This window comes from Sorex araneus, chromosome 9 (assembly GCF_027595985.1).
Source record: "Sorex araneus isolate mSorAra2 chromosome 9, mSorAra2.pri, whole genome shotgun sequence".
Classification (NCBI taxonomy): Eukaryota; Metazoa; Chordata; class Mammalia; order Eulipotyphla; family Soricidae; genus Sorex; species Sorex araneus.
Genome location: NC_073310.1, coordinates 18,542,547 through 18,570,543, shown reverse-complemented (window position 1 = coordinate 18,570,543; position 27,997 = coordinate 18,542,547). Strand labels below are relative to the sequence as shown.

The window sequence follows — 27,997 nt, the reverse complement described above, 5'->3', positions numbered from 1 at the left end:
AGAAACTCTCGTGTCCGTGCGCATCCCGCCCTCTGCCGTCTTGAGCGAGTATTGCCTGGTTTCAGCCGGAGAGCATCCTTGCTGTTGGTCAGCAGAGGGAGCCTGGACATTCAGCACTGGTCACTGATGGTCAGAAAAGGGCCCGAGCAGTTACCCCGGCTGACGCCAGCCGAGTGGAGGCGCGGCTAGTAGGGGACGAGACCCAGTGCGGGGGGCGTGGTCCCAGTGGAGGCGGGGCCAGTCGGGGCGGAGACCCAGCGCGGGGGGCGTGGCCCCAGTGGAGGCGGGGCCAGCCGCGGCCAGAGCCGCCGACCCAGACGTGGCGCAGCGGCGATCCTCTCGTCGCGCCTCATTTCCCGCCGGGTTCCGATGATCCTCTCGAGGCCTCTGCAGCCGCTGCTGCTGCTGCTTTTTGCGGCGTTCGCGGCTTCCGCAGCCACCTTCCGGCCCGACTGGAGCCGTCTGCACGGCCTAGCCCGAGCCCGGGTAGAGGTGAGTGCGCGGGCCCCTAGCCCCCGGAGACCAGCTTCGAGCCCAGCTGCATCGGAACGTCCACTCTGGCCCGAGGACGCCCCCCCCACCCCCATTCCCAAGTCCCCATCGGTGCAAACTTGAGAGTATTCCTTCACCTCCCGAGCATCCATCATGAAAGCCCGAGCAAGCCGCCCCATCTTGGGCCTGGAAATTCGAATCCCTCCCCAGATGGCCCCGCTGCGGGGCTTCCAGATCGCCCCCGCTGGAGCCCGGCGACCCATCCCCCATCACTCCACTTTTACCCGGAATTCCTCCCCCACCCAGTTCCGGGCGGTCTCTCCCTTTGCTCGAAATAGGGAAGGCTTTTCGGGGTGCACCCCCACACCAATGCCGGGGCCAGGGAAGGAGGCTGGGGTGGGAATTGCGACCCCTCCCCATGAACCTTCGTCAGCCATCGCCGCCTTATCAACGCTTCTTTGCAGCAACCCCCGGCCGCCATGAAATTTCCCTCCTAGAGTTCCTGCCTTGCTGTGTGCCCTATAACAACACAGCGCTTAGTTTTTGGTCTGACCGGAAAAAGAAAAAGTGTGTGGGGTGGGGGATCGGAAGGGAAGAGAGTGGGGGGTGTCTAGGTTTCTGCCTCGGACGTGGTTTCCCCTAGGGAGAGCAGAGAGGGACCCTCTTATCCTCCCATCTGGAGTAGAAGCAGCCAGATGGTGGGTACAGAGGGCCATGAACGGCAGGGATGGGCTAAGCGTGGAGTGGGTAGGCTCCATATGGCACGTCTGCTTCGTGGGGGAACTCCAGGGCAATTGTGAGCTATTACTTTGTGCCGTGCCTCTACCCTGAGGTTCTAGGGGCCACAGGCCAGAGCCAGGTCTCGGCTGCATGCGGGGAGTAGTGACCATTGTTGTCTGATTATTGGGAGTAGATAAAACGTAAGCTCTGTAGACAAGCATCTCAAATCTGGTTTGTGCCCTTTATCTCTCTGGCCTTTCTCCTTTCTTTTCCTGGTGCTCCTTAGCCTCAGTTTCCCCATTTGCACAGTTTCCTTTTTGGCCTGCTAGTGGCCTCCCCTCTTTCAGTCTTGGGTACCGCTGTTCCTCTAAGTCTCCATCCAGCCTTAGAAACAGCTGTTCCAGCGACACCACTTTTTTGTATTTTTGCAGGAGGGCTGTGGTTTGTGGTTTGGGCCACACCCGGTGATGCTTGGGGGTTACTCCTGCCTCTACACTTCTGGCTCTGCACTCAGGAATTATTCCTGGTGCTGGGAGGGGATTACCATATGGGATGCTGGGGATCTAACCGGGCCCGGCGCTATGCTATTGCTCTGGCAATAGACATCCACTTTCTGATCCAACTCAGTGAATAGCCTTGAGGGTGTTTGGGGCCATGCAGACCTGACAACCCGTTTTGTTCCTCCCTCCAGACCTGTGGGGGATGACAGCTGAATCGCCTGAAGGAGGTGAGTTTCCAAGAAGGAAAGCCTGGATCTGTCTTCCCGGAACTCTTGGGCAAGGGGGGTTGGTGGTGTGTGTGTGTGTAGCGTGGTCCTAGCAGTGATTGGGTGGGGATACTTGGGCGGGGGACGGAGTCTGCACCTGATTGGCTGGGGACTGAAGCTCTGGTTCCTCCCCAGGTCAAGGCCTTCGTCACCGAGGACATCCCATTGTAGTATCCTTCTTCCGGTCTGTAAGAGGGGCTCTGGGAGAATCCTCTACTTAAACCCAGAGGCAACAGCTGGTTTCCATTTGGCACTGGGCGCTGACTGCTTAAGTGGTTACCAGCTTGTGTAACCTTTACTTCCATTAACCCCGTTACCCCCACCGGGAAAGGGGCAACCCTGGCCAACCTGGCCAACGCGAGTATGGCTGTTGACACAAGCAAGGCTCTGAGGGCACCCACCTTCCTTGGTCCACCGCGCTACACCTTAACACCCTTTCCCAGCCACAACCTGGTCATGAAACACCTTCCGGGGGCCGACCCAGAGCTGGTGCTGCTGGGTCACCACCATGAGGAGCTGCAGGTGAGGACGGGGAGGGTGCCGGGGAGGCGGCGGGGTGAGACACGGGGCCGGCACGCTGACCGGCTGCCTCTTGGTGGGCAGCGAATCCCACTGAGCGAGATGACCCGCGAGGAGATCAACGCGCTGGTGCAGGAGCTCGGCTTCTACCGCAAGGAGGCGCCCGACGCGCCCGTGCCCCCGGAATACCTGCAGGCTCCTGCTAAGTCCACCCCAGGCGCTTCGGACCGACCTTCCTCCGAATTGTAGGCCTTGGGGAGCCTGCATCCCCCTCCCCCCTTCATACACCTCCTGCCTGAGCCCTGGGGACAGAATGAAGCCCTCAGTGTCCCGGGAGCACTCCCTCGCTGAGGGTCGACGCCCCGTCCCCAAGCCAGCAGGGATGGAGTTGGGGGATTCCTCATTCCTCTCCACTTCTTTCTTCCCTCTTCAGTTCCATTAAATCTTTATGCTTTCATTGTGACTGTGTGTCTGTCTTGCTGCGGTTGATGAGAACATGAATACCACTCCCCGCCCCCCCCCCCCCCCCCGCGCGCCAAAAAAAAAGCCCAAACCCTGAGATCTCCAGCTGTCTCGCTGGACTGGGGGTGGATGTGCACTCTGCCGGGTTGCTCTTCATTCAGCCCTCCAAGAGACAGAGAAGATGGTACGGAGGGAAAGGCGCTTGCCGAGGTTGACCCCTGGCACCCCATAAGGTCCCCTGGGTTTGCCAGCGCTAGGCCCTGAACATCACGCGGTTTGGCCGAAGAAGCCAAAATAAAAAAAATCGGGGTCATTGAAAACCAACAATAATTTATCAAAATGCTGCGTGTGTATGCGAGGGAAAGTGTCAGGCCGGACGGGGCGGCGGTGGGCAGGCGCACAGCGGGGCCAGTGCCTGGCATGGTGGGGGGCATTTTGCGGCGGGTGGGCGGGCAGGCTAGACGTTCTTGCCGCGCAAGCGCAGCTCGTGGCGCCGCAGGTGGTTGTAGAGCGACTGCACATAGGTGAAGACGCACTTGGGGTCGGGCTTCTTGCCCATGATCATCATGTCCTCCACCTCCACGAGGGGCACGCAGTCCACCAGCATCCTGCAGGGAGGAGGCACGAGTGTGGGGTCAGCTCCAGCCCCACCTCTTGAGGTGACCCTTTACTCGGAGGTCTTTCCAAGGCCGCGAGTGGCTGGTCTTCCAAAAATTCCTCTCTTGAACCACCGCAGGGGGGAAAGACCTTCCAGGAAGGCAGAAAATCCCAAGCCCCACCTAAGCCTGGAGGCACATGTTGGGGATGGGGGGGCAGGAGGCCATGCAGGTGTAGACGGGATGGCAGAAGTAGGGGTCAGGACCTCTTCCAAGTCCTGGGAAGGTCCTTACTGCAGACCTCTCTGGAGCGCCACCTCCTGGCCATCTTGGATGGCACAAAGCTCACGGCTAGACCTTGGCACCTGCAGGGCCCTTAGCTCAGGCAGCTCTTTCCTGCATCAGTGATTTTCTGGGCTGCAAGTCATCAGCCGGCTGCCTTGCCTGGTACCTCCCTGAGAAAGGGAAGGCCCAGGCACCCTTGTCCTTGCTCCAGGAGTTGAGGGAGAGGCATATGTGTGTAAGGGGGTGGAGGGACACAGACTAATAACCCCACTTGAGTACAACAGGGGATGCAGGAGAGGCCCCAATAAATCACTGGCGCTATCTACACCCTGGGCACGACCAGCTTTCAGAAGTATGACCTGCAGTTGAAAGATTGGGAAACTGAGTCACAGAGCAGAGGAGTTCATTTGTTTCGAGCCTCGCTGCCTCTCCCTCCTAAGGACCCCCCACTACCAGCCCTGGGCCCTGATGCCTGCCTGGAGCCCCTTCCCAACTGGAGTCAGTGGCTACTGTTTCTAAGTGGCTGCCAGCCCAGAGCCCTAAAACTGGAGTTTGCTCCCTGCCTCCATCTCCCCTCCTGTCTCAGAGCAGGCCCTTCTGCCTCTCCGCTGCCATCTGCCTGCCTGCACTGAGGAAATGCTCTGGCAGAGGTGGTGAGTTTTCTTTGGTGGAAAAGACAGAAAGGCAGGATCTGCTCCTGTTCCCAAGACACCCGAAGACAGGCGGGCAGGCGCCTCCTCCCAGCCCATCCCTGCTGCCTCAGAGAAGATGCGGGAAGCAGGTGGGCTGTTTCAGGCCATACTCTACTCTTCACCTCCATGGATGCCAAAAGCATCCTCAAAGCCCTGCCCTGTTTGGTGACTCAGTTTCCCCATCCTTCCATCAACAGCCTAGTCATCCTCTGTTTTTTGTTTTTTTTTTCTCCTTTTGGGTCATACCTGGTGATGCACAGGGGTTACTCTTAGCTCATGCACTCAGAAATTACTCCTGGTGGTGCTTGGGGGACCATATGGGATGCTGGGGACCGAACCTGGGTCGGCCTCCTGCAAGGGAAACACCCTACCCGCTGTGCTATCGCTCCAGCCCTCCTCTGCTCTTTTGAGACCTTGGACACACGTCAGACAAGGAAGAGGCTCTTTTTTCTTTTTTGGGTTTTTGGGTCACACCTGGTGATGCTCAGGGGTTACTCCTGGCTCATGCACTCAGGAATTACTCCTGGTAATTCCACACAGTGTGCTCGGGGGACCATATGGGATGCTGGGATTTGAACCTGGGTCGGCCGTGTGCAAGGCAAACTCCCTACCTGCTGTGCTATTGCTCCAGCCCCAAGGAAGAGGCTCTTGACTCTGCAGATGCACCCATGCCCTGACGGGCATCCCTCCCCTCCAGGGCACGTTTCTCCTGCCAAGAATCGGCCTCTCTCTGCTGTTTCTTCCTCTCTCTGTTTCTTCTAGCCGTGGCTATCTCCCCCGGGATGCCGGCCTCCCTCCCACGATCTGGAGCTTCCTCCCACCCCTGGTGTCTTCCCTGGAGACCTTATAAAGCCATTATTTACACTGGGGCTCACAGCGCTGGGCTCTGGCTGCCCCAGTGACAGGCCAAACAGCAGGCAATCCTAGAGCAACTCGAGCATCAGCGCCCAGCACGGTTGAGTCACACTTTCCAACTGGATTGGGGCCGGCTCGGCCCTTCTCCCTCCAGACCGGCCTGCTGGGCAGCGGCTCCAAGTCCATATATGACCTGGAGACAGCACCCGGCCCATCCTCCCTCACCTGTAGGGCCTGGCTGCAGGCCCTACGGGGCATCTGAGCTGCACCCCAAGCTCTGGCCCTGACTTTGACTACTTTGGGTAATCTCGTTGCTCCCTCTAGGCCTCTATTTTAATCTCTGCAAAAAAAGAGTGGGAAAGCGAATGGCGCAAGGAGAAGACTCACTGAGAGGGCAGCAGGGGGAGTGGGGAATTACAGTTCTGGCCTCAATTTGAACGGAAACTTCGGGACACTCTGAGCCCACCTGCCCCCTCGCAGCTTCTCGGGCAGCCAGCTCAGGATCGAGAGTTGCTATTACGGCCCTGTTGAAATGGGGATCCTCCCTCTGAGCTCCCCAACCGTTCTCAGGACCCAAACAGGGGGTCTGGGTGGCTTCTGTGACCCTCCCCAAGCTGGACCCATCTAGAAGCCAGTCCCGCTACTGCTTAAGTCGCTCTAACACTCAACTCCATCCCTTCCCTACCCATCCCTCATCCAAGGAATGTTTAGAAACCTTCTAGGAATGAACCTCCGGAAACCTTTCACACCTCGTTCTCAGAAAGGGGATACCATCTCCTCATGGCCCGTTCCTCTCCAGCACAGACTTTTGCCTCCTGTGTAGGCCAGGTTCTCCCTCTCTCTCACCCTCATACTTCGACTTAGACTGACCCCACCCCCCCGCCCACCTGGAGCCTCAACTTGCCATTCAGCTTAGTCAGCAACTTTTCCAGAGAGCCATCATGGCCTTGCCAGCAGGCTCAGGTGCTCCTCCTGGGTTTCCATGGCCTCCCCCAATTCCTCCACCTCAGCCCTGCCCACCTGGGTCTACCTTGGCCAGTTTAGGGCACCGTTTCCCTGACTCTGCTGTGCGCAACTGTAGGATCTGGCCAGGTCTGGCTCCCTGGGGTTCTTCCCAGGGTCCCCCCCGCCCCCCCCACTCCCGGCATCCCCACCACCAACGCCTGGGCCTCTCTGTGCATTGCTGAGCAGCTTCCAGCAAAACAGGGCGGGCAGGCAAGGCGACGTTTCTCACCGTGGGGCCCCAGCAGGGGTTAGGACTTTTTGGTTTTTACCAGCCCCTTCTGGACCAGACAGCGGTAGAACTCCTGGATGTACGTGTACACGCACTTCCAGTCAGGCTCTCGCAGCCGCACCATGTCCTCTGTGTCCAGGAGCTGCGGGCAGTCCGCATGGGTCCTGGGGAGGGGAGGGGGTCCAGGAAGGGGCGAGGTGGGGGGGGTGGTGGGGGCCCGGGTGGGGAAGAAGGGGGAAGAGGCAGAGAAGAGAGAGGGGAGGAGAACAGAGAGACACACACATACACACAGAGACATGAGTTCAGTTATGACCTCGGTGCTGCGGTCTGCCAGCCGCCCCCGCATGCCCCCGCCCCACCGTGGACGTGCCGCTCACTACCCGTCACTAATGGTGTGCGATGCAGACAGGGGTGGGGGGGCCAGACCAGTCACAGGTGCAGAGAACTCTTGGGGCAAGCAGGAACTCAGGGGGGGCGATGGCATGGGTGCCGAGGTTGGAGAGGAGGGCTGTGCCCCGGGGAGAGGGGGTGAGGGAGGCGTGAAAGGAGGTGGGGGAGGGGAGAAGGGAAGAGGTAGAAATCTGGGGGACGAGGGGGAGGGGAACTAGAAAGGGAAAGGGAGAAAAGGAAAGACAGATGGAAGAGGGTGCCAAGAGTGACGTGAGCAGACGGGGCAACGATTCCAAAGTGGAAGGCTTGCTGATGTCCTATATAAGCCTCGGCAATGCCTATATAGGCGGGGCAGGCCCGGGAGGGGCCAGCCAGGAGCCTCCTTTTGGAATCTCCAGCCGGGATTCCCGTGGGAGCAGGAAGCTCTGGTGATGGTGGGAGGAGAGCAGGACAGAGAAGAGGAGAGAGAGAGAGAAAAGGGAGCAGGAGAACAGGGGGACAGGGACAGGGCCACCTGGTAGGCCTTGGCCCGGGCTGGCAGGCGGGCCTGCGGCTCCTTCGTTCCGGCGGGCGCCTGGCACGCTCAGCAGCGGGTGGGCAGGGCTGAGAAGGACTGGGGCTTTCTGGGGGCCGGGGTCTCAGTCTGACAGTGCGGCTGGCCGGCTCCAGGGTGTCCTGGGGCAGCTGGGCCTGGCCCAGATGCCCGGCCCCAGAGACTCGGCTGACTCCATCAAGGCTAGACGCCACACTTACTCGGCAGATGAGAAGGCCACCTCGAAGTTCTGGCGCCGATTCTGTGGGCTGAGCTGCCCGTAGTCGAAGGCCTCCGGGAAGAAGTTGTGTACCAGGGCACAGAAGGCCATGCCATCGCTCCAACTTGATGAAAAGTTCTGAATGTCCACATGCTGGTGGGGAAAAGGATCGGCAGTGGAAGCAAATCACTGAGCTCCTCTCTCTCTTCCCCCCTGCTCCCCGCCTCATGTTCTCCAGAGCTTTTGGCAGGTAACTGAGCTCAGAGAGGCTCTGTAACTTGCTCAAGAATGCACAGCAGGGGGGCTGGAGTGACAGCACAGGGGTAGGGAGTTTGCCTTGCATGCGGCTGACCCGGGTTCGATCCTCACCATCCCATATGGTCCCCTGAGCACTGCCAGGGGTAATTCCAGAGTGCAAAGCCAGGAGTGACCCCTGTGCATCGCCAGGTATGACCCGAAAGCAAAAAAAAAAAAAAAAAGAAAAAAGAAAAAAAGAATGCACAGCAGGTGAGTAGTGAGAACATGAGCCTACTCTACTCTAATAAGTCTGTCAAGTCCTGTGCCTGCTACTTAGGTAGGTTAGCTCAAGAGGCCCCCAGACCACCTAGGGTCAAGCCCCACGCCTGCCCCCATTCCTCCTCCGTACTTACAGAAAGGTACCCATACAAGGGCCCCTTACTAGGCTCTAGAACCTCATGACTTATTCTAGAATCGAGCGCATTCGCAAAGGCTTCCCATCTCCCCACCCAGCACCGAGGCTGTGGAACCCGTAAGGTGGAGAAGAGTTCTGTTCTCTTGGGGGTGCCCAGCTGTGTCCCCCGCGAAGCGGGAAAGGGAGTGGCTGGGCAGCCGGCCAAGCAGTGCCACGTAGAGTCACGTAGAACTCACCTCATAGCCACGCGTCTTCGCCCGGCACCAGTCAAGCAACATCTGTTTGATGCTGTTGGCGTTCGGGACCCCAAAACTGGTGGAGCGCTGCACGCCAGCACGGGGAGTGCCGGGGCTTCTGTGGGGGGGGGCCGCGGGGGGGCAAGAACGGGGTCACAAGACTAAGGAGCTGGTAGCCTCAGACGCCCCCACTTTGGGACCCGCCTTCTCCAGCCCTCAGGCCCCACCCACCGCGACCCCTATCAAGGGTTTTAGTTCTGCCCCCTTGAATTTATTAATCCCGCCTCCCACCACTCAGCCCCACCCCCTTTGAACTCATTGGTCCCCGATCCCCGCTCAGCCCCGCCTCTTTGAGCTCATTGGTCCCCGTCCCGCTTACTCATTGGGCTACACCCCCGCCTCCCCCTTACCCAGCCGCGTTGCCTTCCTTTTCCAGCTTCTCAATCATGGCCTTGCGTGCCTGGGAGGCCGAGGTCTTGGGCAGGCTCTGTGCCTTCATCAGCTCTTTCTTCTTCTCTGCCTGGCGTTTCTCGAGCGCCGCCAGGCTCCCTGGCCGCGGGCTGGTCTCGTCTTCGCGGTCGAAGATACTAACGTTGGGAGAAGGTAGCTGTCAGGTCAGAAGACCTAACAATACCCAAAGGGCGGGTATTGTGTTTTCAGGGCTTACTCCTGACTCGGTGCTCTGGGGTCACTACTGGAGAGGCTCAGGGAACCATATGGCATTCTGAGAATTGAACCCTGGTCAGCCGTGTGCAAAGCAAGCACCTTACTCGCTGCACTATCCCTCCAGGCCCCAAGAACAGGTACTGTGTTCCAGACTGTACACATTGTGTTAGCTCTAGAGCCTGCAAGGGAGGCGCCTGTACACCCGTTTTACAGAGGAGTACACTGAGGCTCAAAGGACAAAAAGCTGAGATTGAGAGACAGCGCTATGGGCTGAGTCCCCGGGGTGGCCAGAGTTATAGAGTTGCATTCTCTGCACCATGTGGCCCACCCCCACCCACCATCCACCCACCCAGCACCACTTGGTGTGGTCTCAAAAAAAAAAAAAAAACTGGGATTCAAGCTCTTTTCCTCAAGGAGCTCTCCAAACAGGCTCATTGTCTGGGTCAAGTTCAGAGTGAATTCAGGCTCTGGACACTGTGCATATGATCTTCATGTTAGGAATAACAGGAACAGGAACAGGTCGTTTCTATTGTGTATTCCCAGGATGCCATTTTATTGTATGTTTTTTTTGGGGGAGGTTGCACCTAGTCATGTTTAGGACTTAATCCTGGCTTTGTGTTCAGGTGATGGGGACCATATGTGGTGCTGGGGATCAAACCTAGGTGAACAACATGCAAGTTAAGAATCCTATCTGCGGGGACTAGAGTTATAACACAGTGGGTAGGGCATTTGCCTTGCACGCAGCCGACCTGGGTTCGATCCTCACCATCCCATATGGTCCCCCGAGCACCGCCAGGAGTAATTCCTGAGTGCAAAGCCAGGAGTAACCCCTGAGCACCGCTGGATGTGACTCAAAAAGCAGAAAAAAAAAAAAAGAACCCTATCTACTCTTCTATCTCTTGGTGTGCCATTTGAAACTTCACAAAAGAAGGGGTGTCCCCTTTATCCTGCTGATGAAGAACAGAGACCCCTGGCATCTGATTTCAAGGGTATGGGGAGCAAGAGGGCAGACAGCCCAGGAACTTGACTCAAGTCTCTCTGGCTCTGAGTCCCCTGTTGGTTCCTGGACGAAATTCTTATCCTATCCCCACTTTCCAACATCCCCAAAACTGTCTGGTTTTTTTTTGGGGGGGGATCACACCCGGCGATGCACAGGGGTCACTCCTGGCTCTGCACTCAGGAATTACCCCTAGCAGTGCTCGGGGGACCATATGGGATGCTGGGAATCGAACCCTGGTCGGCCGCGTGCAAGGCAAATGCCCTACCCACTATGCTATTACTCCAGCCCCCCAAAAAACTGTCTGTAAGTTGGGGGTGCAGCCCTCTCTTCTGGGGCTTTGCGATGCTGGGACATGGTTTACAGACAGTGGGAAATGGATGCCAGGGGATAGTGAGTCCTCTCTGAGGATCGGTGGGCCCTGCAAGCACAAGGGTGAAGGTTCTGTGAGTTCCCTGGGGCAAGGATGGGGTAACTGTGCCTCTCTGCAAGGAGAGACCAGGCAAGGCAGCTGGCAGAGAAGCTGGCCCAAATAATCACGGACAGGTCCTGCTACAGGGAAAGAGCTTGCCCTCAGGTACCAAGGCTTCAATGTGAGGCTTGTGGCCCCAGGACTATGCCATCCCAAGTGGCCAGGAGGAGATCTGAGAAAAACTCTCGGAATCCATAGTGATGATGATCCAGGGTGAGGACCCAGGAGCACAAGAGGGGTTTGACCTTCACCCTGCCGGTTTATCACCTCCTAGGCCTCAGTTTTGCCTCTCTATAAAATGGGTACACTCTAAGAACTCCTCTGTGATACAGGGGTGGGTACCTGTGCTCACCTGCCCATCTTCTTGGAGGAGGTTGAGGAGGAAGAAGTGGAGGAGGAGAAGGTCTTGGTTTGTACCACAGTGCTGCCACCACCATCTGCAAAGAGAGGGGCCGGGGAGAAGTTAAGACGGGCCTGGGGTGGATGTCAGTGAGGGGGCATGGGGTGAGGGGGGGGGACGAAGAAGGTGGGAGCCATAGGCAGAGAAGATAAGAGTGACAGCTGGACAGAGGCACGCAGATGAGACTTTGGAGAGTTGGAGAAGAGCTGCAGGAGGTTGAGCGGACAGGCGTGCACAGGGCGACCGCCGGCGGCCTTACTCTCTGAGCGCCTCACGAAGCTCGACTGCACTGTGGTGGACCGGGCAGTCCGAGTGCCATCATCTGGAGGGAGGCAGGGTGAGAGAGGAAAGGGTGAGGGGTACGCAAGCCCACAGGGGCACCCTCCGCCCAGCCACGGCCCCACCCGGCCCCTTACTGGACTGGACGAGCCGCTCTGTCTTGGTGATGGTGCTGACCGAGCCGTCGGCAGCCCGCTGGCTGTGCCGCGTGGTGGTCTCGGTCGCCGTGTTGCCTCGGCTCTCCCCGGGCCGGGCCCGGGCCTCTTGCAGCCGCCGCTCCCGCTCCTTGTCTCGCTGGTCTGTGCAGGGGGTGCCCCATGCGTGCCCAGAGGGGCCACCCAGTACCCACACAACACAGGTGTACAGGCACACAAGGATGGGGTGGAGGGCAACCCGTTAGAACTACTGATGACATGGGGGAGGGAGGAGCAGGACTGGGGAGGGGGCAGGGGACAGCCCTAGCTTTACTGATGACACGGGGCGAGGGGGGAGCAAGACTGGGTTGGGGCAGGGGACAGCCCTAACTTGGCAGGGAGGAGGCTCCTTCTGCGGGGGTTGGGATTAGCAATACACGCAGGCAGGAATGAGGGGGTAGGGAAGCACCGGACTCAAAGGGAGCTGTTTCGACCCCAGAAAGGAATTTCTATGGGAACGAGGGCTGCATCCAGAGATAAAGTGCAGGCTCTGGGCAGAGAGAAGCTGGGTGAGGAGGGCAGAGGCCAAGGGGGCCTTCACTTAGGCTTAGTGGGGACAAGAACAGCTGGAGGAAGAATCTCTAGATTCAGAAAGAAGAGAGAGAGGAATTGGAGGTCCTTGAAGAGGGATTTGATCTAGGTAGTTGAGAGAGAAGCTGACTAAGCAGGGAAGTGGCCCTAAAGAAGAAGGTGGTAGAGACAGGCCAGAGTCATAACACAGCAGGTCGGATGCTTTTCTTGCATGCGGCCAACCCTGGTTCAATCCCCACCATCCCATATGCTCTCCCGGGTCCACAAGGAGTGATCTCGGAGCGCAGAGCCAGGAGTAAGCCCTGAGCACTGCTGGGTGTGGTCCAAAAACAAAACAAACAAACAAAAGAATGGTGAAGATAGTGGCAGGGCCATCGTGGAAATTGCTAGTTTCAGAGACAGGGACGTGGAGAGCTTCTGGAGAAGCCAAGGGCATCTCGAGCAGGAGGGAAAGGTCAGCGGGGTCCTGAGAGGAACTGTCTAGGAAAGGGTGTAGCAGTGCCCAGGGAAGGGGAAGCTGGTGGGGGTGGAGGCTAAGGGGCTCCTCAGCGGACTTCAAGGAGGGAGAAGCCTTGGAACTGGAGGGTCTGGCTTCCGGGAAGGTGTAGTTGACAGTACTTGGAGAAACGAGTGGATGGATCCAAGGAGGAGAAGCTGGGAGAGAGAGTCACTGGGTCTGAAGGACAAGAGGGGCTGGTTGGGGACAGTAACCGGGGTGGCCAGGAGGGAGAAAAGCATCGAGGGGAAGCAGCAGCGAGGACCGGCTGGGAAGGAGGCAGGGGAACAGCTGGGGCTAGAGGAGAACTGGGTAAGGGAGTTAGTGGGCTGGAGCTTCCCCATAGGGCCCCAGCCTGGGGGGAGTGGCGGGGAAATGGAGCCACCGGATGGAGGCCATTGGGGACGGCTGGCTCTCTAACCTCTCTTCCTCTGCCGGAGCTCTCGCAGTGCCGCCCGGATGAGCTTCCTCTCCTCGAAGTCCGTAGCCTGGTCCAGCTGCGGACAGATCCTTGGTTGTTACTCCCCAGGGGTGGGGGGCTGTGGGTGGGGGCTCTTGGTCTCCGCCCCCTGCCAAGCCCCAGTGCACACCCGATCTGCCATACCATCTTGTCCAGGACGCCCTCATCCTCGATGGCCATCAGCTCCTCAGCGCTCAGCGGGCTCGGCCTCCCGGGGGCTTTGTCCCCCAGGGTCTGCTGAGTGTCGTTGGCGACTTCTGCTGCCGCGGCGGGGGCCTCTGCTGGCTCTGGCTCCATCTGGAGGGCAGAGAGAGGGCAAGGACCTTGAGGAGGGGTGTCGGGGCTGGAGCGATAGTCCAGTGAGTAGGGCATTTGCCTTGCACGCAGCCAACCGGGGTTCGATTCCCAGCATCCCATATAGTCCCCTGAGCACCCACAGGAGTGGTTCCTGAGTGTAAAGGAGGGGTGTCGATGAAACCAACATGCCCCCTGGGGGGGTGCAGGGAAAATGACCAGGAGTCAAACTGCTTGTCCAGGATGGCCACTCTGGGCTCTGAGCACTGCTAGCCTTGTTGGAGGGCATCCCCTGCATCCAGGGACTGATGACATAATGGGTGGGGGCCTTGTGGGGGCTGTTCATCCAACAGGGCAGCATTGCAGGGGTACCAGGGAGTTTTCTGCATCCATTACACGGAAGGAAAAAGTGAGGCTCAGAGTCTGGAAGACTTGCCCATTAGTCCTTTTGGTGTAATGCAGTCTGGGGTCCCAGCTGTAAGTAATCAGACTCTTGTATCTGGGATCCTGCTGCGCTTCCTTCTCAGGCCACGCCCAGGTAGACAGAGCTCTGTTCTGCTAAGTCCTGGGTTATCTTAGTCCCTCTCCAACACACACACACACACACACACACACACACACACACACACACACGGTCAGCATCCCTTTCAACACACACAGACTATACACAGAATACATTATGCCAGCACCCCCTTACACACATGCACACACGTGCATGCACACACACACACACACGGTCAGCATCCCTTTCAACACACACAGACTATACACACAGAGATACGGTCACACACACATTATGCCAGCACCCCCTTACTCACACACACACACACACACACACACACACACACACACACACACACACACACACACACAGAGGGTCCTGATGACCAGGTGTTTGTCTAGAGCTGCAGCTCATATGCCACCACCAGCCCCTGCTCTCTGCCCTCCTCTGCAAGGCCCCCCAAACAACCCCAGCCAGGCCTCTCCAGCCCTCCCAGCCCATCTCTCCAGCCTCTTGCAGACATGCAGCCATAGAGCCGTTGCCTGCATTGCTCGCAGCCCGGCCCCTCCTGGCGGGGCCTCTCTGCCGGCGGGGAGGGTAAGGAGAGCTGAAGAGGCAGCTGTCTTGGGAAGTCCAGGCCTGGCTGGGGGACCAGTGGGGTGGGAGTGACACTGGGCTGGCACCGGCCCTGCTCGGGCAGCTGTCACATGTGCTTCGGGGCCAGAGACCTAGCACCCTCTTGCCTCAGCCCCGGGTGCTCTCGAATCCCTGTCCCTTGTAGAGACAGGCCACTGAGGCTCAGAGAAGGTGGTGGCATATCCCGGATCACTGAGCCGAGTCGGAACCTGGCCCAGACGCTCTCCCCACCCCATCGCGTCTCCCCACACGGACTCACAAGGCTGCTGCTGCGGGCAGGGCCAGCAGAGGAGGAGCGGCGGGTGCTAAAGGCAGGTGGGTGGGCCACGGGGGTCCCGGCATCCTCAGCCGCTTGGAAGAGGGCCTCGGGGTCGGCAGCGGCCAGGAGCAGCTCACTGGGCTCCAGCTCAGGCTCAAGGTCAGGCTCCAGTGGGACCCCCAGCCGCATGCTCAGCACCTCCACCTGCCTGCCCAGGGCGTCCAGCCGCCGGCTCAGCACGGCCGTCTCTGCCCGCAGCTCTTCCGCGGCCCGGGCCACTGGCTCCACGGCGGAGGCAGCTGCCTCAGCTGCCTGGGTCACTGCTGCCCGGCCCGCCTCCGCCACTGCTCGCAGCTCCTCCAGTGCCCGGCCCAGCTGCTCCTCAAGGGCTGTAGCCAGCTCGGACCCAGGCCCTGGAACCCCCGGCATGGTGCTTGGCGGGGGGCGGGGGGCTGTATGATCGGGGGGACAGGGACTCTGGCTTCTGGCTGCCGGTGTCAGTCTTTGCAGCTGAGGGCGAAGGCAAGGGCAGTGGGCCTGCCCCGCCCTGGCTGCCAGCTGGGGCTGCAGCCCAAATAGAAACCTATTCTGGGCTCTCAGCAAAGGGGCCGTGGGGGAGGGGTGGCCCGCTCAGGCCTGCAGATGGCCCAGACCTAGCCTTGGCCCTGGCCCTGTGCAGATCATAGACCCACAGCCCAGCCAGGCTACAGAGGTGCTGAAGGATTACTGAGGCCCGGCTTCCTTGTCTGAGGGCTGGGGAAAGAGGCAGGGAGACGAATGGGTCTGCTGTGAGGAGCCAGGCTGGCCAGGCTCCACAGCCTGCGTGCTCTGGGGCCAGGGACAGATGGAAGACACGCAGAGAGATGTGGGGAAGCAGGGTTGGTGCTAAGCGAGCCCAGGATCTCAGGATCTCGCTCCAAGATCAGGGTCCTCCATCGTGCCCGGGGCGTGGGGGCCCAGACCCACCCAGGGAGAGCATTGCAGGCACTTTATCTGCCTCCCCCGACTCTGCGTTGGTGGCACCAACACTCAGGGTGCACCCAAGGGCTCGGCTCCCCTCCCCCATACTCATCCTTGGCAGAGAGCAGTTAGGTCCTAAGCAATGGGGAGAAGGGGCTTTCCTTCCCCTCTCCTCATCGCCCCAAGAAACCCCAACATGGGCCCGAATCATCTCAACTTGGCCAAAGGCCTGTCTGGTCCCCGGTGTAGTAGATGGGCATTACCTGGGCGGCCGGGTGGCCGGCTGGGATCCCTTCCCTGGCTGAGCTACCAGCCGGCTGAATGGGGCTCAGGAATGAATAATGGAAGCAGGCGGAGGATTCAGTTCCCGTGGCACCTGCTAAGCTGTGGCCTCGCCTGCCTGGTGCCCCTCCCAGCCCCCCACCTGTCAGCCCCCCACCTGTCGGCCCCCCGTGTCCCTACTCCTGCTCATCCCTCCCTGCCTCTCCCACTGCAATGTGACGCAGATGCTAATTGCTAATCTCCAATCTCCTAAGGGACCAGGCTGATCTTCTAGGCTGAGGGCTGAGGTCCAGGTGGGGTAGAAATAGGTAAGTGCGGCTGCCGCAGGAAGAGGGGCTATGAAACCCAACCCCCCTCTCTGCATGGGGACCTCAAGTCTGAGCGTTGAGAGCCAGCTAAGCCAACATGGAGCCACCACCAGAGATCAGCCCATGGGAAGTTTCCAGACGAAACAGGGGCAACTAACTTCTCACATACCTAGTGCCTGCATCGCGGGGGTCTGCCCTTAGTTCTGTCACCCTTTGGGGGTGGGCATTGGGCAGCCACCTTCTCTCTCTGAGCCTCAGTTTCTCCCCGCCCCCCTCCCGTGCACAGTGAGGGAGAAATGGAGCAGAGGAATCCGTTGGTCCTAGAAGCCCCAGACGGACGAAGAGGCTGGAGGGGGGAGGGGTGTCCGTGCAGGGAGGGGCTCACCTTAATGCTGCAGCCTCTCCGGTTCCCAGGGGATGCTTGGCTGAAGCTGGTGACATGCGTGACACTGCCCAGCCGGCTTGGGGTCCCAGGGTTGCCCGTTTGGGTGATGGAGCTCTTGCCTTTACCACCAGTGCTCAGGATGGCGGGGGATGCCCGCACCCCCATTGTCAGTTCTGCCAGGGGGAGGAATATGGTCAGAATGGGGAGGGCAGGTCACAGGCGATGCCACTCCAGGTAAACGGTGCCCCCTGCTCCCAGTGGGCTCTTTGGAGACAGCCTGTGCTCTGGCCACAGCACCTGTCCCTTGGGCAGAGCTGGCAGCTGCAGGTGTCCGTGCTGGTGGCGAGCGGTGAGGGGACCTACCTGCCCTCTGGCTGCCTGTGGGCAGCAGCACCCGGCTTGGGGCAGTCTGGCCTCGGCCATCCTTGATCTCGATGGTGAACGTCGTCTTCATACTGCCCCCTGGCTCGGCAGTGCCCACGGCCACGGGCAGCGGGGTACTGGGCTCCTCTGAGCAGGCCCGGGCCCCCCCTGCTCCGTTTTCAAGGGACCTGGCAGCCAAGCCCCGCCCCCGGGGGCCCTCCTCCCGGGGGCAGCTCTGAAGCTGGGCCAGGGGCTGGGCTGTTCCTGGCTTCTCCTTGCTGGACCGGGAGGAGGTATCAGTGGTTCCCCGTGAGGAGGAGCCGCTGGAGGAGGAGGCAGGGGTGGTGCTGCCGAAGGAGGAGCCCGGGAGCCTGGCAGGGGTCAAGGGGCCTGGGGCCACCCGGGATGGGCCGTGCTGGAGCCCAGCTGGCCTGGGAGAGTCCGAGGTGAACGTGCGCACGCGGTCCCGCACCGAGCCAGCCCGGTGGAACGGGGACGGTCCGCTGCCAGGCGTGGTGGGCACTAGAAGGGACAGGAGGGCGGTCAGTGGTGGGGTGGGCATGAGTAGACTGCCCGAGCGTGGGGAAGTGAGAACAGACAGTACCTTGGTTCTGAGGCAGCTGGCGGGGGCTGAGCACAGAGAGGGAACGTTGGCAAGGACGGGGTCCAGCCAGGTCTGGCCCTATGGTGGGGGGATGTGGGGGCCATGCGGGGAAGAGAAAGGAGAGTGGATATGGGGGGAATCACCGTTGACAGTCCTCTCCTCCACACCTCAGCCTCCACCCCCTCCCTCCACCCCGGCCTCCGGGCCTCCCCATTCAGCCGCCCCGCCTTCTTTTCAGGCAGAGCCCGGGTACCCTGGACTCTCTTGGGGGCTGGAGCTAGGCTTGAGCTGGAGGACGTGCCATGTGGTGGCGGTGGCGTGAGCCTCCCTGCCTCCCTACCGTTGTGATTGGGGGACACCCCCCGGCCAAGGCTGCCCTCTCCATGCTGGGAGATGGGTACACTCCCTTATTGGGACAAAGAATGTGCCTGAGGCCTGTTGCCTTTCAAGGCTGCGGGGAGGCCTCTGGCCATGGGGGTGGGCGGAGGGGGGCTGGGCCAGGCTGGGGGCGGGGACACCTAGGGGCAGTGGGAGGAGTGGACCTGGAGGCCGGGGCTGGCCAGGCACCAGAGGCCTTTCTCCAGGAAGGGACAGGGAGGCAGATGCCGGGGGCTGTCGCTGCTGGACCCTCACCTGTTCTCTTTGTGTCCAAGAGACTTCTGGTGGGGCCATGGGCAGCAGGGGGCTCCGGGGGACCAGGCAGGAGCTACAGGGGGAACAGTGCGTGACTAGGGCCTGACGTCCAGACCAAAGAGCTCATCGGCCAGGCCTCCCTCCCCTTCTCCAAACTCACCGTGTTGACCACCCGCTCCTCAGTGCTGGGGGGTGCTGGCAGCTCTTGGGACTCAGGGCTGGTGGCACTGGGCAGGCTGGCGGGCAGCTCAGGGCTGCCCAGAGTCTCTGCATCGGGGGTCTGGGCCTTAGCGGGCTCCAGTGGAGGCTCCGGGGAGGCAGAAGCAGGTGAAGTTTTGGGTGAGGCAGGTGGGCTGGGGGTGGCCCCGTGTGGGGCCTGTAGCAGGACTGTCACCGTGGTCACATTCTGGCTGGTGCTCTCTGCAGCTGGGCTTGGCTTGGGGCCCTCAGGCTGTTGCTCCTGTTCCTCTCGTTCAGGCACCTGCTGGCGACATATAGGATGCAGCCCTTGGTCCAGGCTGGCAGGTGCCCAAGGCAGGGCATGCAAAGGAGAGGGGCTGGGCATGGCTTCCTGTGGGCACACCTGAACAGGCCTGGGCGTGGGCACACCACAAGCTTCACTTTTTGTCCTCTTGGCTTCCCACCCTGTCTGTCAGGGCAGTTCAGATCCCAACCAGCCAGTGGGGGTGGCGGGGGAATCCCTGTCTTAATAGATCCCTGAGACAGATCCCTGCCAAGGGAGGCCCCTGATCTCTGGCCTCGGTCTGGCAGATGGGTGATGGAGGGATAGTCCTGCCAGGAGTGGGGACCCAGCGACCCCTGCTGGCCACTTGGGAAACCTGCACCGCCTGTTTCGACCCCTTCTGATGGGGGAGCTTAAGAGGTGGCGCTCTGCAGCAGGAGAGATGCCATGGGGTGGTGTAACCCAGGAAGGTTGGGGCGGGGGGGGAGGGGGCTGCATTTCAGAGCAATCCGTTTCTGCTCACCAGAGGCTGGGTGGTAAAGGTTAGGGTACAAGGCACAGAGGAGGTAAGGGCCCCAGATGTCATTCAAACAGGCTGGAGCGCATACTATACAAGCAATGGACCCGGGGTTGATGGGCATGGTCCCCTGATCACAGAGCCAGATGTGATCCCAAACATCTCCCTCCAGCCCCCCAAAAGGGATGGAGGTGATGAGGCCAGGAGGGAGGTGAGCGAGGGTGGGAAAGGGAGTCTGACAGAAATTCAGGAGCAGTGGACACACTGGCTTTGAGTGGAAGGCAGAGAGAGACTAAGTCTGGAGCAGGGCAGAGTAGTCAGCGCTTGCCCAAGAGAGGGAGCAGAGGGTTCGAGACAGAACCTCAGTGTCCGCCTAACACTAGCTGGGTCCCCCGCTCCGAACCTTGGTCAAGTAGCCATCTTGCAAAGACAGGCAGGCAGGCAGTCTGCGCTCTGGCACCGGGGGTACCCTCTCCCATCCTGCCCATGCCTCTTACCTCGCACCGTGCCAGCCTGCGTGCTGCCCGGCCTTGGCTGTCCTCTCTTGAGCCACTGTTCAGATGCCCGCTACACAATCTCCCCGCCAAGGTGGCGGCTGCAAGGAAGGGAAAGGATCAGGAAAGGGCTGGGGCGCTGGGGTGCACGGGGGCGGGGGGCGGGGGGGCGGGGGTGGTAGCCAGGCTGGAAGATACCTTCTATCTCCTGGGCGCGAATTCGGCGGATGGCGGCTCGAATCAGTTTGCGCTCCTCGTACTCACCGGCACTTCGCAGCTGTGCGGGAGAGGCAGGCCAGACGGTCAGGGTGGTGGGGGCTCCACCTGCCCCGCGCCCCCCCCCACTCCCGCCCCGGTCCAGGCCTCACCAGCACAGTTAACTCCTCCACATCACTCATGGACTCCAGCTGCGCGGCCAGGCGGGCCAGAGCAGCCCGCTGCTCGGCCTCCCGCTGCTGAGAGCTGTGGGGGACATGGGGACCGTCACCCCGCACTGAATGGCCTGGTCCCAAAGGGTGTGGCTGGAGGGAGGGGCTGGCCTGGGGTTTCCGGAACCCTGAGGAGGGGTGAGGCGCTGTGCAAAGCCTCCGGCTACACCCTGGTACAGGCTCAGAGGGCGGGGACAGGGTGCAGAGGGCTGGTGTGCATGCTTTGCATAGGGGGATCCAGTTTGAGCCCCGCACTGCACGATCCCCTGAGTAAGTGACCGCCAGCATCTAGTTGGGAGTAGCCCCTTGAGAAACTCTGGGTGTGATCCAACATCCCCCACCCCTGCCACCACCCCCCCCAAAATAGAGGACTGAAGAGACAGTGGGGATGGGGTGGGGGTGTAAGGCGCTTGCTTTCAATTCCAGCACCCCCAAGCACTGCTTGGAGAGATACCGAGTCCCGCTTGTGCATCCCACCCCAAAAAACACCCCTAAATATATAAAGTAATGCTCAGCCTAGCTACTCTCATACCACATGGGCACAGCCAGGCCCCGCAGGCTTCCTGGTGCATGCCGGCACTGTTCTGCCATTTGGACCTCCAGCTGGGCAGCTGGCGCACCAGTGCATGGCCAGCACGAACGTGTACAGCCAGCTTGAACGTGCACACCCAGCACGAACATGCCCACCCCCTGCGACCACTCACTGCAGCCAGTTCTCCTTGTTGTCTTGCCGCTCCGCGCGGAAGCGCTTGGATGCCAGGGCCTCCTCCTCACGCTCCAGCTCCTGCCGCTGCAGCTCCCGGATGGCAGAGCGGATGCGGCGCCGCTCGGCCAGATCAGCCGTGCCCTCCAACTGCGGGGCGGGCGGGGGCGAGGGGAAGGTCATTCTGGCTGCCAGGGGTGGAGGGCAGCCACCCACTGCCCACTGCTCTGCTTTGGGGGCACAATGAACGGTCTGTCTCTCCTGCCTGTGCGCCAAGCCCATCACGTGCCTGCCCGCCCACCCAGGGTCTCAGGGCGAGACCCAGCGCCCGGAGCCAGGACCTCTGGACAGCCCACTGCACATGTGGCCAGCAGCTGCCTACCTGTGCCAGGCGGCAAGCATCACACCTTCCAGTGATACTAGTCCTGCACTGCAGGATTCGAACCAAACCCCCATGAGCTAGGGAGGTGAAGCAGGAGGGAGGGAAACACCATCCACCGGCCCTGCTCTCTCTCTCTCTCTCTCTCTCTCTCTCTCTCTCTCTCTCACACACACACACACACACACACACACACACACAAACATCCCACGGCAACTGGAGGCCCTATGAACCAGAGAGATGAAGCAGGAGGGAGGAAAAGACTATCCACCAGCTCCGGTCACACACACACACACACACACACACACACACACACACACACATACACACACTCGTGCATGGCCACACAGAGACACACATACACTGGTAACCGGAGGTCCTATGAACCAGGGAGATGCCTATGGTCCAACACACACACATACACACACACACACACATCCTACAGCAACTGGAGGTCCTGTGAACCAGGGAGATGCCTACAGTCCAGCACACACACACACACACACACACACACACACACACCACAGCGACTGGAGGCTCTATGAGCCAGGGAGATGAAGCAGGAGGGAGGAAAAGACTATCCACCAGCTCCGGTCACACACACACACATACACACACACACACACACACACACACACTCTACAGCAACTGGAGGTCCTATGAACCAGGGAGATGCCTACAGTCCAGCACACACACACACACACACACTCACACACACTCTACAACAACTGGAGGACCTATGAACCAGGGAGATGCCTACAGTCCAGCCCCGAAACACCACAGCGTGCTGGCAGGTGGCAGCTTCTTCCAAACGGTGAAGATGGACAAGGCAGGAGCAGAGAGACTCGGGGGTCCGAGCTTTCTCGTGCGGACCTCACCGCAGCCACGACCAACGGGGCCCAGAAGAGGGTGTCCTTGGAGGACCCGCGCTCTTACCAGCTCCTTAGCCCCTCGGTCGCTGAGAAACGGGGGTGGCTGGTCTGAGCTGGTCCGGGCAAGGGCACCTCTCTGGGCAGAGCCAGCCAGTCCTGTGGCTTTCCCCACACCACCCCCCACGAAGTCTCTGGGGCTCCAGGGAGAGAAGGTTGGCCCAGGGCCCCCCAGGAAGATAATGGCAAAGATAAAGCCTCCAGTGTGGGACTGAGCCAGGGGAGAGCAAGTAGGGGCAAGGTAAGTTCCCTGCCCACACCCTCCAAGTCATTAGGGGGTAGGGCCCAGGCACCCACTACCACCCGCTTTTGGCCTCCTCCCCCCATCATTCCTGCCTGCTGGGGGCAGGCCTGTGTGGGAGGAGGTTTCAGCAGGGAATGTGGGTGGGCCCAACTCAGCTATAAGTTCACTGGTCCCAGTGGGTAAGGCCTGGGGCTGGGGGCAGTGTGGGCTGGGCTAAGCTCTCTGCTGTTCCTTCAGATTCCACATTCTTGAGGAGCTGGTCAAGCCAGAACCCCCAGCTGGTTCCAGTTTGGTCCTAGCTGCCGGGTCAGGGACTTTTCCTTTTCTTTGTTTTTATTTTTGTTTTGGGCTACACGCAGCAGTGTTCAGAGCTTAGTCCTGGCTCTGTGCTCAGGCATCACTCAGGGCAGGCTCAGGGGACATATGAGGTGTCGGGGATTGAATCCAGGTCTGCTGCAAGAAAGGCCAGCACCCTACCTGTTGCACTCGATCTCTCTGGCCTGGGGGTGAGGCTTGTCCCTCTAACTTGTGTCGAGTTTCGCCGTTGCCAGATAGGACACTTGCCTCTATCAAAGGGCAGTGAGTAGGGATGGGTGCAGTGATTTTGGGAGGTCCCCCTTCTCTGTTGTTGTAGATGCCATTGGCATCATTCCTGAACTTGGTTCCTGCCACCCGGGAGGTGGGGGGGGAGGTAATTGCTGATGAGCTACCCCGAAGAATCAGGAGTATTTATGAGGTATAATATGCTTATGTTGAAACCACCCAATCCCCCCAACACATCCTAATCTAGGAATCCTGTGGTTATGCCCATTTGGCAGATGAGGAAACTGAAACCAGGAAGACGTGATCTGTCCTTGGTGGTCACTTACTAGACACGTTCACTGTCAAGTGGTTTTTTTGTTTGTTTTGGAGCCACACCCAGCAATGCTCAGGGGTTACTCCTGGCTCTGCACTCAGGGGTCACTCCTGGTGGGGCTTGGGGGACCCTCTGGGGTGCCAGGAATAGAATCCGGGTTGGCTGCAGGCAAGGCAATAGTACAGCCCTCCCCGCTGTACTATTGCTCGGAACCCACAAACGGTTTCTGAGCTCAGGTTTCTCCCCTGGGTTTGCCCTGGGCTGAGGGTAGTTCTGTGGTGGGGGCGAGCCCTCCCCTGTGTGGGGACTCCTGTTATCTGGACTATAGATATGCTGGGACCAAGGTGAGCTTATGGAGGAGGAAAAGAGAAAGTAACTCACTACCCCACTGCACCCCAGCGCTGTTCTTCCTCAAACCCGAGCCCTGTGGGGTTATGCTAGGACAGGGTGGGAGAAGCAAACAGAGGGCAGCTGGTCCACCTCCAGCTGTGATGAAGGTAAAGAACTCAGCGCTACCTCCTGGGTTCCCCTTCCCAGAGATCCAGAGATGGGGGTTCCTGAAACAAAGGCTAGTGCATGAGGCGCCACCTCTGCACCCGGGACCTTTGGTGTCCCCCTTCTGCAAAGGGCCTTGGTCCCACTCCCCCCACTCGCTGTGGGTGGGGCAGGGCTGAGGGCTGGTAAACCACCCCCCCACCACCATAGTCCTTCCCTTTGGGTCCGGGGACAATGATCGGCGCAGAGTCAGCTGTGTCCAGCTTCCCCGCCCTCTCGGCCCCTCCGCGGCCGGTGGAGGGGGCTGTGGGAGGGAGGGAAGGAAGTACAAAGCGCCATTGTCCGCCAGCGGGGAAGGGGAAAGGGATGGGGCGGTTTCGGAAACTGCCCAGGGAAACTCTCCCGGGAGGAAAGAAGGCGCTTCCTCCTCCCGGGGGGCCAAGCCTCCGGGTTCTCTTGCCTCTCGCTGCTGGGGGTCGAGGGCCCTAGCCGGCATCTGTCTGAGCCTCGGTTTCCCCACCAGCACGGAGGAGGCGACTTTCGAGGGGTTGCCCAGTGGCCCAGCGCCGGGACCGGCCGGCGGTGGAGCACAGCCCCGCCAGGGGGCGCTGACGGCCGCCAGGGTCACCCCGCCCACCCCGCGCCCCTCGCCAGCCCCGCGCCAGGCGCCCGCGGGGGACCCAGGCCGGACACCCCACATCCTTCCCCCTTCCCCCGACAGCCCCAGCCACCGAGGGGGCGGGGGGAAGCGACGTCCACGGAACTCAAGCAGCCCCCCGGGGCCGGCCAGGCAGTGAGTACGGAAGCCCCCGCACTCCGAGGGCGCGCGGTCGGCGTGACTGTCCCCAGGTGCCCCCATCCCGCGCAGCCCCCCGCCCCATCCTCAGGAATGTGCGGGAGCCGCGGCCGGAAGCTGCTGCCCGGGTCCCCGAATCGGCCCGATGCTGGGGCGCCGGCCAGCTTCTCCTTATAAGGTGCGGCCCCCGCGGGGAGGAGCCCGGCGCGGGACGCCCCCGTCCTGCCACGAGGGCCGCCGGGGCGGGACCCTCGGCCACGCCGGGGCGCAGACGGGGCGGTGGAGGGAAGCGACCCCCCGGCCCGGGGCCGCGGACGCCTCGGGCGACCCAGTGGTTCCGGACAGGAGAAGCCGCGGGGTCTTCGTTAGTCCTTTACCGGGGGGAGCGAGTGGGGCGCCCACTTAACCATCAACCTTCCCAGCGCCCGAACCCCCGCACGGGGCTCGGGGGTGACGCACGGCCGGAGACCCCGGCCCTGCAGGGTAGACCCTGGGAGAGCGCGAGGCGCGGAGGAGAACCCATCTCGCGCTCTTTGGAACGCTCTTGCCTCTCCCCCACCCCCTATTCGGATTCTGATTTCCTGCGAGGAGGCTGAGCTGACGTGGTGGGAACTTTTGGAAACCCAGACCCAACCCGCCCCTCCAGGCAGCACGCAACCAGCTGTGGTGGTGGCAGCAACCCAGAGTCGCCAGAATGGTATATGGGGGTGGGGTGCGTCACGTACTCTTCCCCCCCCCAAAGGGAAAGGTAAATCTTTAATCTCCCCCCTGGACAAGGGTCAGGGGCCGGGATGGGGGTGGAGTGGTGCCCTAGCCTGGCCTCCAGTCCAGCGGACTCCAGCCTTGCTAGTGGGCACATACTTGCCCTGGTGTGTGGTCTCAGCCTTGGTGCAGGACTGTGGGCCGGGAGGGGGTGGGTGTACACTCAGGAAGACGCTGGGGCAAGGGGATGGAGCCCGATGTATCCTCCCTCCACCTTGCCCACATCTCATTCCATCCTCGTGCAACTCCAGGACTTGGATAATGATGTTCACAGTCTCCTTTCCTCCCAGGGACTCCAGAGTAAGATAAAGACAAACCGGGAGTCCCAGAGGGGCCCCTTTCTAGATGAGGACTTACAGCCTTGAAGTACCCAGTCCCCGCGGCCCCCTTGAGAGCCCCAGCGTCCAGCCCCTGGCAGTATCATCGGTGGCTGCTGTTATCATGGGCCTGGCCTCCAGGGGTAGGCACAGACTGTTGCCGGGCAGAGGCAAATGCAGCCTCCCACACCTGTGGCTGCATATGGGCGAGTCCTCAGCAGTTACTGTTTAAACAGGTGGTGGCAGTGGGGGGCTGGGAAGAATTAGGCTCAGCACCTGGCATGGACAGGCACATGCCATGGGGGCCTCTGCACCAGTCACGCAGAACCAGCCCAGTCCTGTTAGCCGGAGCCCTCCTCCTGCCCTCTCCCCCATGAACTGCTGGACAGGCCCTGCCTGCCTGGGTGGCTTGCCTGTCCCCTCCATGGGGGAACCTGAGGCTCACTTACCAGCTTCCGCAGGGCTCCCTCATCCAGTCCAGCGAAGGCCTCATCTGCCATCATGCTGGCCTCTAGCTCCGTCTGTCCCCTCCTGGTGAGATCTCCAAGTGCCCGTAGCACTTGACACCAACTCAGGGGGTTCTGCAGGGAATAGACAGGAATCAGGCCTGTTGGGACCTCGACCAGAGACACTTGGGTGCCGTGCCTCAGTTTCCAAGCCCTGATGATCATCGTTTGGAGTCCCATCCTGGTTTCCTGTGACATGACTCCTGGCTGGGAACTGACCTTTATATCAGCGCGGTGTGCCAGAAAAAGTACCAAGCCTGGAGTAGGAGTCGCTGGTTCCAATCCAGTCAACTCTTTAAGACTCAGAGAGGCCCTCCCCAGGGAGGGTAGAGTCTACATGGACAAGACCTGGGTGCACACATGCAGGCTGTGCCCACCCCCAGGGGAGTGCCCGTCGGATTCCATGGTTGCCTGGCCCACCTGCCCATCCACCCTGAAAGCTCAGCTTCCAGTCTGGGGCCTTGCTGCCTCTTCCCAGGCAATTTAAGCTACACCCACTGTTTCAACTCCCGGGGAAAGCCCTCTGTTTCCAGCCTCTCCACCTCGCCGCTCTCTGCCCTCCCTTGATGCTGCTCGTCCTGACCTCATGACCTCTGTGTTTAGGACCCAGCTCCTCCTGTCAGCTCACAGAATTTATTTCCTAGGTGGGACGGCTCCTCCAGAGCTGAGCCATCAAACCGCTGGATTTAAGCAAACAGGATTGGAGAGGGCTGGGGATTTATCAGAGGAAATCCCAAAGACCCCGAAAATATGGAGGGATTAAAAAAAAAATGACTGGCCACCTCTGCTTCAGAAGCCTCCTTCCAAAGTGCTCCCAGGGGCCCCAGAAATTTCTTGCCCCAGCACAGCGATACTTCCCAACATAGCTTTTTCTTCTTGTAACCTGATGTCTTTTTTGGAATCAATCTGAGGGCCCAGCGGTCTGACATGCCATTGATGTTTAATGTCTGGTGTGACTGAAATGGCCCCAGGATGGCCCCCTTTCGATTCACCCTCCAGTCATCCCTCTCCTTGTCCCCAGAGCAGTCACTTGTCGAGTCACCCCAGCAGTGAGTGGGTTTGAGGGGGTTCTTCATACCCTATTTGTCCAAGTCACTGTTTTGTTTTGTTTTCTCATTCTAGTAGGCAAAAGCATGTGTCAACCTCACAACCTTTGTGTTGGGGTCCTTGCCTTCTCATGGCCATGAGTAGTCACAAGGTTTTAGGTACTCAGGCCCCCCTCATCCCCCGCCCCATGCCTCTGGAGAGCAGGGGTGCTTAATGCATAGTCTAAGACATCCAAGGGGCTCTTTCTCCGAGGTTTCCTGCTGCTAGCCTCCAGTTTCATGCCTCCCTGTCACGGTCTGGGGTCCCAAGAGATTATGAGAGGCCTTTGGGGGCTCGCGGAGGGAGGCTGGGGGGACATGGAGCTTCCCTAGGGTATTTACACCCTGGGGGTCCTTGAGCGTCCTCCACCCCGAGGTCTCAGAACTTCGTCTGGCTCCGAGTTCCCATAGACGGGTGGGGAGTGCCCAGTTCAGAGATTCGGATTCCGCCCTCCACCCCGTGCGGGATCCGTCGGGGACCCTGGTGCCGCAGCCGACCCGATCACCCACCTCTGAGTCCGGCGCGCCGGTGCGGCGCGGGCTCGGGTTAGCTCGCTCGGGATCCGACAGACGTACTCCGGACGGCCAGGCGGAAGGCGCAGCGACCGGGAGCCCAGGCGGTTCAGCAACCGTTCCCGGGATTCTGCAAGC

General features: G+C 60.4%; 2 protein-coding genes across 9 annotated transcripts; one reads left to right on the top strand and one right to left on the bottom strand.

Annotated features, from left to right (window-relative positions):
- Positions 1–263: 263 nt before the first annotated feature.
- On the top strand, positions 264–2,960 carry SELENOM (selenoprotein M). Its single transcript, XM_012934278.2, has 5 exons — positions 264–492; positions 1,904–1,939; positions 2,114–2,148; positions 2,422–2,500; positions 2,582–2,960. Exons 1-5 carry the CDS (start codon positions 370–372, stop codon positions 2,744–2,746), a joined length of 438 nt encoding a protein of 145 aa, XP_012789732.2. The 5' UTR covers positions 264–369; the 3' UTR covers positions 2,747–2,960.
- A 319-nt stretch (positions 2,961–3,279) lies between these two features.
- SMTN (smoothelin) lies at positions 3,280–27,997 on the bottom strand. Of its 8 annotated transcripts, XM_055147552.1 has the most exons (21): positions 27,857–27,987; positions 26,205–26,336; positions 20,979–21,127; positions 20,215–20,308; positions 20,045–20,123; positions 19,850–19,947; positions 18,533–18,856; positions 18,373–18,445; positions 17,740–17,817; positions 17,136–17,657; positions 16,773–16,945; positions 13,291–13,443; positions 13,108–13,183; positions 11,603–11,764; positions 11,446–11,508; positions 11,139–11,223; positions 9,062–9,238; positions 8,652–8,769; positions 7,765–7,916; positions 6,622–6,785; positions 3,437–3,567 (listed from the first exon to the last, which is right to left on the bottom strand). In XM_055147552.1, exons 2-20 carry the CDS (start codon positions 26,256–26,258, stop codon positions 6,641–6,643), a joined length of 2,775 nt encoding a protein of 924 aa, XP_055003527.1. In that variant the 5' UTR covers positions 26,259–26,336; positions 27,857–27,987; the 3' UTR covers positions 3,437–3,567; positions 6,622–6,640. The 8 variants fall into 8 exon arrangements, with proteins under 8 accessions (XP_055003530.1, XP_055003531.1, XP_055003532.1 ...); XM_055147555.1 differs by lacking the exon at positions 6,622–6,785 and having other exon boundaries at positions 3,280–3,567; positions 27,857–27,997; XM_055147556.1 differs by lacking the exon at positions 6,622–6,785 and having other exon boundaries at positions 3,280–3,567; positions 18,533–18,853; positions 27,857–27,997.

Coding starts and splice junctions, on each gene's coding strand:
- SMTN (XM_055147557.1), bottom strand. CDS start 26,258: ATGATGGCAGATGAGGCCTTCGCTGGACTGGATGAGGGAGCCCTGCGG. Junction 20,309..20,978: donor AACAAGGAGAACTGGCTGCA/GTGAGTGGTCGC, acceptor TGTCCCCCACAG/CTCTCAGCAGCGGGAGGCCG. Junction 9,239..11,138: donor TCCTCCAAGAAGATGGGCAG/GTGAGCACAGGT, acceptor TCCCAACGTTAG/TATCTTCGACCGCGAAGACG.